The sequence below is a fragment of the Lepisosteus platostomus genome, chromosome 6, assembly GCF_059453375.1.
Source record: "Lepisosteus platostomus isolate fLepPlt1 chromosome 6, fLepPlt1.hap1, whole genome shotgun sequence".
NCBI classification, from domain to species: domain Eukaryota; kingdom Metazoa; phylum Chordata; class Actinopteri; order Semionotiformes; family Lepisosteidae; genus Lepisosteus; species Lepisosteus platostomus.
This window is the reverse complement of record NC_142616.1, coordinates 15,652,093-15,663,136: the sequence shown is the minus strand read 5'-3', so window position 1 is coordinate 15,663,136 and position 11,044 is coordinate 15,652,093. Positions and strand designations below refer to the sequence as shown.

General features: G+C 51.3%; 1 protein-coding gene across 1 annotated transcript in view; it reads right to left on the bottom strand.

Moving 5' to 3' along the window:
• Positions 1-1,437: 1,437 nt before the first annotated feature.
• The window catches only part of setd1a (SET domain containing 1A, histone lysine methyltransferase), a 28,348-nt gene continuing 18,741 nt past the window's right edge, over positions 1,438-11,044 (bottom strand). The window contains exons 19-22 of the mRNA XM_088634372.1: positions 6,180-6,299; positions 5,670-5,807; positions 2,335-5,117; positions 1,438-1,961 (exon numbers count right to left, since the gene is read on the bottom strand). Of these exons, the coding sequence (XP_088490498.1) occupies positions 4,944-5,117; positions 5,670-5,807; positions 6,180-6,299 (432 nt within the window). The 3' untranslated portion in view covers positions 1,438-1,961; positions 2,335-4,943. The remainder of the gene's footprint in view (positions 1,962-2,334; positions 5,118-5,669; positions 5,808-6,179; positions 6,300-11,044) is intronic.

Genomic DNA, 11,044 nt, shown 5'->3' with positions numbered 1-11,044 from the left:
GTAATCTATCAGTTCATTTAAAATCACAAATTACCCGTCTCATCCAGACAGCTTTGAAGGCCATGGGAGTTAAACAGCAACCTTCACTGGAGACAATCTTTGAAAAATCCATAATCAAACAGGCAGGAATAAATTATATCAGATCCTTCCCAAATCCTCAACTATGAATATCAACTTCTTCCTTCTGGCAAACGTTTTAGGGTTCCCAAATATAAGTCAAACAGATACAAACATTCCTTTGTTCCACTATCCATTAAAGCTGTCAACACAAATGTCAAGGATAAACACAATTTTGACTCTTACAACCCACTTCCCACTTGAGTGCAATATGTTTTGTGATGTATCATAGATGTTACATGTTGTTATGTGTTATACTGTACATGTGCAATAGAATGATGTGCAAAGTTTTTCTTATTTCTTGTAATAGTATAATGTGCCATGTTTTTCTTTAAATGTACAGGAGTGCTGTGTGTCCATAAAGCATTTCCCTCAGGGGACAATAAAATCTTATCACCTGGAAAGAGGAGAACAAGCTGTGTTACAAATACGACTATTATTTGCAACAACCACTTATCCAGTCCTATGTTCTCATGAACTGCTCCAGTGTTCTTCAGTGATGAGGACAATCATGTGTTCTCACGAACATACTTGTGTTCTTCAGTGATGAGGACAGTCCTGTGTTCTCATGATAAGACTTGTGTTCTTCAGTGATGTGGACAGTCTTGTGTTCTCATGAACTGCTCCAGTGTTGTTCAGTAATACAGTAAAGCTGAGCCTTCTGTGCCTGTCAGTGTGAGAAAGAAGGCCCCCTCCAAACCGTGAGAAGAGAGAAGACAAAAGACAAATGAGAGAAACAGAAGTGGTTACAATACGAGACACTGTTAATGCCACTGTGGTGATCAGGATGTGGCGAAACGACATGTCTGCATTGTGAAAATGTGTGGAGTATCGCAATAGTTACCTCTTCCTCAGTGCTGCAGAGTCCCCCAGTCGCCATTGGACCCCTCGACACCAGGCCTGCGTCTCCCTGGAGCCACATGCTCAAGATCACACTTCTCCTGGACACCTGGACCACTGACTGGCCGGTCAACACCTGCGCTGGCTGGGCTAAACCCTGCTTCCACGGGGTTCCTTTCTGTCCACAATATTAGGAACCTTGTGCATGTTCGGTTCACTGCTCCTGGGAGAGGGGGTGCAGGGACAGCAGGACAGGGGCTCCTGGGAGAGGGGGTGCAGGGACTGCGGGACAGGGGCTCCTGGGAGAGGGGGTGCAGGGACTATAGGACAGGGGCTCCTGGGAGGGGGGGCGCAGGGACTATAGGACAGGGGCTCCTGGGAGGGGGGGCGCAGGGACTGCAGGACAGGGGCTCCTGGGAGGGGGGGTGCAGGGACTGTGGGAATGCAAGGGCCTTTTAAATGAACAGAAAACACACACTGTTTTCACCTTTTTTTAAAAAATATTTTAATGCACCATTAATAAAGGGTTGAACGCATTAATACAAGAGAAAAAAAAATAAAATTAAAACGAAAAAAACAATGGAAACTTATGTACACTTTTGAAGTAGGAAAGAACAGAACGTATTTACAGAGCAATAACGCGTGTTTCTACAAGAAACAGCCACATCTACAATATGTACAGCTCGTCTGCTTCCTTTGCACTGAAAAGCTCCTTTTGAATTTTTAAATATTTTACAAGTATGAACACAGGACAGAATCAATGCTGACAGCCTGACTCCCCCCACCCTCCCACCCCCGGACCCCTGGCCTGACTGTCCATTGCTCAGGCGGGCCAGATCCCCATGCTATGAGGGGGAGAGCTCTGTCGGTACCCCTCACATGGTGCAGAGCCTGACCCGGACCGAACAAGGTCGCTGTTAGCCCACCTCCCCCCCGTCAATTCGGACGAGTGGAAGTATGGCTGCCCACTTCAGCGAAACCCCTAAAGGGGTCAGGAAGTTCCCCTCGAACAGCCACCACCACCCCCACCCCCACCCCCTCTCTCTCCCAGACCCCGCCGCCCAGCTTGTGAACAGTGTGTCCTTAACCACACCGACTGCCACCCATGCAAGGGGACCGCCGCCGCCACCGCCGGGGGGGCCTTCCTATCCCATCCTGCCTTGCAGGAAAGCAGCTAACCCACTGGTCCCCTCTGAGAACAGACACGCCCTCATACCCTAGCGTGACCTCTGACCTTCAGGGGCCCAGACCCCATCAACCCTTTAACACTTCCAAAGGTAATCGGAGAGAACATTTCACTTGAAGTGGTGATTTGGGCAAGGGGGGGGTCAGGGGTTCTGGTGATCTCTGCCCGCTCTGCGCTGCAGGCCCAGGGACCAGCTGCGGCCCGCTGACCCAGTGGCCAAGCCAGGCCTGTAAATGGATCTGAGCCAGAGGCAGTGGCAGGCAGACGGAGACAGGACCAAGGGGACTTTCTGTCAGGGTAACTTTGCCCTGGCAGACACAGGACTGACACTGTGCGCTTTGAGCACGTCGCTGGATCTGAAGATGACTGAGGCTCGTGCGGGCTGGCCACCGATCTTCGGGACACATCGGCGAGCTCGCCGAGAGGCAGGCACCTGCCATTACAACCACTACGGTATAAAACGGTCTTTTGGTCAGGGAGTGGACAGCCAGGACTGGAAGCTGAGGCTATCCTGTACTCTCAAACAAGGTGTCAAGCAAGGCAAAGGATCTCTGAAGCAGTGACCCTCCCGAGACGAGGGTGTATAAGGAGCCCAGGCTTCACCTCTGTGACTGAGGCACTGCACCTGAGACCAGACCAGTGCACTCGACAGCCGACTCAGCCGATGTGGCCAAGAGCTCGGGCAAAAAAGCCCTCCGTGACCAGGAGTAAGGAGCATCATCCCAGTGGGAGATTCCTGACTGTGGGACCGAGAATTCAGGATTAGGGTCTCCAACCCTGGTGCTGGGGAGCCCCAGGACCAGCTGGGTGTATAATTCACCTCTGAAGGCTCCATCACAACCACTGTCATCAGTCAAACAGGAGGTGCCAAGTGAAGCAATTTAAAGATCATGTGGGACCGCAGGCCCTTCTGAATCGAATAGATCGCTCGTTTAATTCATCAGGAATGCACAGGCGCACCTGACCTTAAGTAAAAGCTGAGTAACTGGAATAAGGCTCTCAAGAACCTGGGCTGGAGATCCCCAGTTTATATTTCAATGGAATTAATGTTGTAACACAGCAAAGCAAAGAAGCAACAGCCAGCTTGATACAGCGCTGCCCCCTGGCGTGCAATGTAAGAACTGCAGGCACGATTCTGGCTCTATAATTCACCTGTACAGGGAAGTTAAGCCCGATTCAAAAATGAGACTTTGAATGATCATATAGGCATGACGTTTTTGTGTTCCCCCTAAAAATGTTTTATATAGGGCGATAAAGTGCTAAGAGTTTTCATTCCTGAAACTGAGCGGCTAGGCTCTGAAATTTTAAGTGCTGTTGGCAAGAATCAAGGGAAACTGTTATTTTCTCCAAACTCCAGTATGGGCAGGCTCTCTCTTCAGACCCTTCACCAGCTGTTCTCAGAGTGCGGGAGACACCCCTCCCCCACCCCTACACCTTTCAGCTCCATGCTTTTATAGAGTGGCCTCTTTAAACACTGCACAGGGGCCTGTGGGACACTCGGGGGCAAGCAAGCTGTCTGTCTGAACTCTGATCGGACACTTCTGTACAGCGCTGAGCTTGTGCGCCTGTGTAACGCCACTCACAGTCCTTCATTGAGGAAATCAGGGGCGGCTCGGCCTAGAGCCTAACAGCCCTCAAGCCTTCATGCTTCTGTAAAAGACCTACATACTTTGCAGGAGAATCTGGCCCAGCTTTCCTATGGAGAATGAATGACTGCCCTTCAGGGGTATGTGGACCGTGGTTCCAGGCTCCCATGGTCATGTGAGCCAGGTGTGAGGGGAGTCAGCGTCCCAAACGCCAGGCGTGAGGGGAGTCAGCGTTCCCGAGCGCCAGGCGTGAGGGGAGTCAGTGTTGTTAGCTCTGGGAGACATGGTTTACAGCAGGTGCACCCTAAAATACAGCACTCCCCTGAGGGGTGGGTGTCAGCACGTGGGTACTGGAACAGTATTCTGGGGTACAGCGTGTGGGTACTGGAACTGTATTTTGGGGTACAGAGTGGGCACTGGAGCTGTATTGTGAAGTACAACTCATGGGTCCTGGAGGTGTAGTGGGGGGTACAGTGTGTGTAGTGGAGCGGTATTTTGGGGTGCAGCGTGTGGGTACCAGAGCTGTATGTTGAGGCATAGCACTTGGGTATTGGAGTTGTATTTTGGAGTGCAGATCGTGGATACTTCAGCTGTATTTTGGGGTACAGCATGGGGTACTGGAGCTGTATTTTCGGGTGCAGATCATGGGTACTGAAGTTGTATTGGGGGTACAATGTGTGGGTATCAGAACTGTATTTTAGGGTACAGAGTGGGGGTACCAAAGCTGTATTGTGGGGTAAGGCATCTGGGAACTGGAGTTGTATTTTGGGACACAGCATTTGTGTATTGGAGCTGTATTTTGGAGTGCAGATTGTGGATACTTGAGCTGTATTTTGGGGCACAGCATTCGTGTACCGGAGCTGTATTTTGGGGTACAGCATGTGTGTACCGGAGCTGTATTTTGGGGTGTGGATCATGTGTACTGGAGTTGTATTGGGGGTACAATGTGAATACTGGAGCTGTATTTTGGGGAACAGCATCTAGGAACTGGGGCTGTATTTTGGGGAACAGCATGTGGGAATTGGAAGGGTATTTTAGGGCACAGCACGTAGATATTGGAGCTGTATTTTGGGGCAGGGCATGTGGCGCCTGGAGGTGTACGGCTGGGAACAGCTCGTGGGTCCTGGAGGTGTCTTGCAGGGTGAAGATCGCAGGGAAGAGGACTGAAACTGGGGGCGCAGCACGAACGGGACACGAGTTGCGGTGCGGCCCCTCTAGTTGAGCGTGCCCCGGCAGTTCTCCGTCCCGCACAGACAGGGGATTTTGTTCTCCTCGATGGGGAACTTGTAGTCGTAGGTGATCTCCTCGTTGATGCCAATGGGCTGCTTGGAGTAGATGACAATCTTCTTCTGCGACTCCAGCGTGATCACCTTCGCATAGCAGTTTGGCTGCAAGGAGAAAGGAGGGAGAGGGGGTGTGAGGGGCGAGGGATCCCAGTTCCATACACCGGATATCGGGGCGACTGGGTACAGTGGCTAAGGATCTGGACTCCTGACCAGACGGTTGTGGGTTCACTTCCCAGGCAAGCACATTGCAACTCAGTAAAATATAAATCAACGAGTTATACTCATTAAAAAACTTGTCTCAGCACAGGTACTGGTATGGACACACTGTGTGTCGGTATCCCAGGGTGCAGCAGTGGTCAGTGAAGGGCGTCAGTACCTCAGTGTGCAGCAGTGGTCAGTGAAGGGCGTCAGTACCTCAGTGTGCAGCAGTGGTCAGTGAAGGGCGTCAGTACCTCAGTGTGCAGCAGTGGTCAGTGAAGTGTGTCAGTACCTCAGTGTGCAGCAGTGGTCAGTGAAGGGCGTCAGTACCCCAGTGTGCAGCAGTGGTCAGTGAAGGGCGTCAGTACCCCAGTGTGCAGCAGTGGTCAGTGAAGTGTGTCGGTACCTCAGTGTGCAGCAGTGGTCAGTGAAGGGCGTCAGGCCGTGCGTACTCACCGTGCAGCAGTGGTTGATGAACCGGGCCAGGTTGCCACACTTGGTGGCGTCGATGATGGTATCGTGGTCGACTCTGAACAGGTAGCTGCTCCCTATGCCCTCCTGGGCGTAACGCTTCTCCCGCATGTCCGCCACCACCTGCCACAACACGCCCACATCAGTCACAGCACAGCACGGGCACCCCGGCGTCCTGGCCAGATTTCCCCCTGGCCTTTACCAATCATGGCCTCCTGATAACCCCCGTCTCTCAACTGGCTTCACTCTGCTCTCCTCCCCACTGAGAGCTGGCATGAGCAGACTGGCGCATTGTCCAGGTGGGGTCGCACACTGGTGCAATCCCATCATCCCCAGTAACCACCTGACACAGCACCAGGCGGCCCAGGGGCCACAGCAGCCCGGTCCCAACAAAGATCGCCACCCTTGTTTCCCGAGCAGGAATGCCTGCTGGAGTCTCCAGTGGGTGATGCTACGAGGGCAGGTGTCGGAGAAACCAGGGAACCCCCATCTTACCTGGCGGATGTTCTGGCCCACATACTCGATCACCATCTCGTCAGCCGCGATGGGCTCCATGGCAAACAGCCCCCACTCGTGAATCCGACTGCGGCCGAATCGCAGCTTCTTCTTACGGAACTGAGAGGGAAGAGCAAACACACAGAGGGGTCAATACAGCACACTGCCACTGCACAGAGAGAGAGGATCAATACAGCACACTGCCACTGCACAGAGAGAGAGGATCAATACAGCACACTGCCACTGTACAGAGAGAGAGAGGAACAATACAGCACACAGCCACTGTACAGAGAGAGAGAGAGGATCAATACAGCACACTGCCACTGCACAGAGAGAGAGAGGGGTCAATACAGCACACTGCCACTGTACAGAGAGAGAGGATCAATACAGCACACTGCCACTGTACAGAGAGAGAGGATCAATACAGCACACTGCCACTGCACAGAGAGAAAGGATCAATACAGCACACTGCCACTGTACAGAGAGAGAGGATCAATACAGCACACTGCCACTGCATAGAGAGAGAGGATCAATACAGCACACAGCCACTGTACAGAGAGAGAGAGAGAGAGAGAGAGGATCAATACAGCACACTGCCACTGCACAGAGAGAGAGAGGGGTCAATACAGCACACTGCCACTGCACAGAGAGAGAGAGGGGTCAGCTCTTCCGGGAGTTTTGACCTGGCAGTGAAGGCACTGAGGGAGAAGGCACTCAGGGCTTTCTACGCAATAAGAAGGAGGCTCTTCAACATCAACCCACCAACAAGAATCTGGCTCCAAATATTTGAAAGTGTAATCCAACCCATTGCCCTATACGGCAGTGAAGTTTGGGGTCCCCTCACAGACCAGGATTACACCCAATGGGACAAACACCCCACAGAAACTCTGCACATGGAGATCTGTAGAATCATCCTCCGTGTGCAGAGAAAAACTCCTAACAACGGGTGCAGGGCCGAATTAGGCCAGTACCCACTATTGATAAACATACAGAAAAGAATATTAAAGTATTGGCTACACCTAAAAAACAGTGACCAAAATTCCTACCACCACAAAGCCCTGCTGAGCCAAGAGCTGAGCCCAAAACAGAGCCCCCTGAGCCAGCTGGTCCTGAGGCTCACTGACCTGAGCCACACCGACACTAACCAGCCTCAGGACAGCACTGCTAGAGCACCACAACCCAGACTCAACCACATCACAGCACAGATCAAACAGCAATATCTCACATACTGGGACACACACACACAAACACAACATAAACTGGAATGCTACAGAACCTTAAACAGACAATACACACTAGCTGAATATTTGACCAAAATAAAAAATAACAAACAGAAACAGACCCTGACGAAGTACAGGCTCAGTGACCACAACCTGGCCATAGAAACTGGGCGACACAGGCAGACCTGGCAGCAGGGAGAAATAGAGACAGAGGTGCACTTCCTACTGCACTGTGACAGATACTCTGGGATTAGAGAAACATTCTTCCCGAAATTCAGAAATCTAATCCCAGAGTTCCCACACCTGCCAAAACCACAACAGGTCCCAATCCTACTGGGAGAGGGAGGAGGGAACTCAGTTGATCTGGCAGCCCAGTATGTGATCTCCTGTCACAGCCTGAGGAACAGTGAGTCCGTCTCCCAATAATGCTCCAGCCGCCTACAGTATATGTCAATATTTTATAATATGTCTTTGTTGTAAATGTCTGTAACATGTCTGTAGATTTTATTTTACTTCTATTTTTTGTTTTGTTCTATGTTAATTTTATTATTTTTATTTGCTTTGGCAACACTGATTGTACCTATCGGTCATGCTAATAAAGCACCTTGAACTGAACTGAACTGAGAGGGGTCAATACAGCACACTGCCACTGCACAGAGAGAGAGGATCAATACAGCACACTGCCACTGCACAGAGAGAGGGGTCAATACAGCACACTGCCACTGTACAGAGAGAGGGGTCAATACAGCACACTGCCACTGCACAGAGAGAGGGGTCAATACAGCACACTGCCACTGCACAGAGAGAGAGAGGGGTCAATACAGCACACTGCCACTGCACAGAGAGAGAGAGGGGTCAATACAGCACACTGCCACTGCACAGAGAGAGAGGATCAATACAGCACACTGCCACTGTACAGAGAGAGAGGATCAATACAGCACACTGCCACTGTACAGAGAGAGAGAGGATCAATACAGCACACTCCCACTGTACAGAGAGAGAGAGGATCAATACAGCACACTGCCACTGCACAGAGAGAGAGGATCAATACAGCACACTGCCACTGCACACAGAGAGAGAGAGGGGTCAATACAGCACACTGCCACTGTACAGAGAGAGGGGTCAATACAGCACACTGCCACTGCACAGAGAGAGAGAGGATCAATACAGCACACTGCCACTGCACAGAGAGAGAGGATCAATACAGCACACTGCCACTGTACAGAGAGAGAGGATCAATACAGCACACTGCCACTGCACAGAGAGAGAGAGGGGTCAATACAGCACACTGCCACTGTACAGAGAGAGGGGTCAATACAGCACACTGCCACTGTACAGAGAGAGGGGTCAATACAGCACACTGCCACTGTACAGAGAGAGAGAGAGGATCAATACAGCACACAGCCACTGTACAGAGAGAGAGGGGTCAATACAGCACACAGCCACTGCACAGAGAGAGGGGTCAATACAGCACACTGCCACTGCACAGAGAGAGGGGTCAATACAGCACACTGCCACTGCACAGAGAGAGAGAGGGGTCAATACAGCACACTGCCACTGCACAGAGAGAGAGAGGGGTCAATACAGCACACTGCCACTGCACAGAGAGAGAGGATCAATACAGCACACTGCCACTGTACAGAGAGAGAGGATCAATACAGCACACTGCCACTGTACAGAGAGAGAGAGGATCAATACAGCACACTCCCACTGCACAGAGAGAGAGAGGATCAATACAGCACACTCCCACTGTACAGAGAGAGAGAGGATCAATACAGCACACTGCCACTGCACAGAGAGAGAGGATCAATACAGCACACTGCCACTGTACAGAGAGAGAGAGGATCAATACAGCACACTGCCACTGCACAGAGAGAGAGGATCAATACAGCACACTGCCACTGTACAGAGAGAGAGGATCAATACAGCACACTGCCACTGCACAGAGAGAGAGAGGGGTCAATACAGCACACTGCCACTGTACAGAGAGAGGGGTCAATACAGCACACTGCCACTGTACAGAGAGAGAGAGAGGATCAATACAGCACACAGCCACTGTACAGAGAGAGAGGGGTCAATACAGCACACAGCCACTGCACAGAGAGAGAGGGGTCAATACAGCACACTACCACTGCACAGAGAGAGAGGATCAACACAGCACACTGCCACTGTACAGAGAGAGAGAGAGGATCAATACAGCACACTGCCACTGCACAGAGAGAGAGAGGGGTCAATACAGCACACTGCCACTGTACAGAGAGAGGGGTCAATACAGCACACTGCCACTGTACAGAGAGAGGGGTCAATACAGCACACTGCCACTGTACAGAGAGAGAGAGAGGATCAATACAGCACACAGCCACTGTACAGAGAGAGAGAGAGGATCAATACAGCACACAGCCACTGTACAGAGAGAGAGAGAGGATCAATACAGCACACAGCCACTGTACAGAGAGAGAGGGGTCAATACAGCACACAGCCACTGCACAGAGAGAGAGGGGTCAATACAGCACACTGCCACTGCACAGAGAGAGGGGTCAATACAGCACACTGCCACTGTACAGAGAGAGAGAGAGGATCAATACAGCACACAGCCACTGTACAGAGAGAGAGGGGTCAATACAGCACACAGCCACTGCACAGAGAGAAAGAGGGGTCAATACAGCACACTGCCACTGTACAGAGAGAGAGGTCAATACAGCACACTGCCACTGTACAGAGAGAGAGAGGATCAATACAGCACACTGCCACTGTACAGAGAGAGAGGGGTCAATACAGCACACTGCCACTGTACAGAGAGAGAGGGGTCAATACAGCACACTGCCACTGTACAGAGAGAGAGAGGGGTCAATACAATACACTGCCACTGTACAGAGAGAGAGGATCAATACAGCACACTGCCACTGTACAGAGAGAGAGAGGGGTCAATACAGCACACTGCCACTGTACAGAGAGAGAGAGGATCAATACAGCACACTGCCACTGTACAGAGAGAGAGGGGTCAATACAGCACACTGCCACTGCACAGAGAGAGAGAGGGGTCAATACAGCACACTGCCACTGCACAGAGAGAGAGGGGTCAATACAGCACACTGCCACTGCACAGAGAGAGATAGGGGTCAATACAGCACACTGCCACTGTACAGAGAGAGAGGGGTCAATACAGCACACTGCCACTGTACAGAGAGAGAGGGGTCAATACAGCACACTGCCACTGCACAGAGAGAGAGAGGGGTCAATACAGCACACTGCCACTGCACAGAGAGAGAGAGGGGTCAATACAGCACACTGCCACTGCACAGAGAGAGAGAGGGGACACAGATAGTCTGAGTCTGAAGGCTGAAGGAACTGAGTCTCTCTAGTCTGAACTAAAGGCTAAAAACTGAATCTCTTCAGTCTTGAACAGACAAGACTACAAGACAGCTCAGAAAAACAGCAGACCTTCCAAGATTTGGATCCTGTGTCTACACTGAATCCTGGGTTGGATCCCGTGTCTCTTTTCCATTTTCTCTATAGATGACCTTGCCTCAACCCCCAAGGGTGTGAATAACACAAGAGTTATGTTATGGGGGGGAACCTCTTGCGCCCTCAGTAACAAAGCTCCAGTCTCCGAAAGGCCCGACTCCCCTGACTCCCCTGACGACA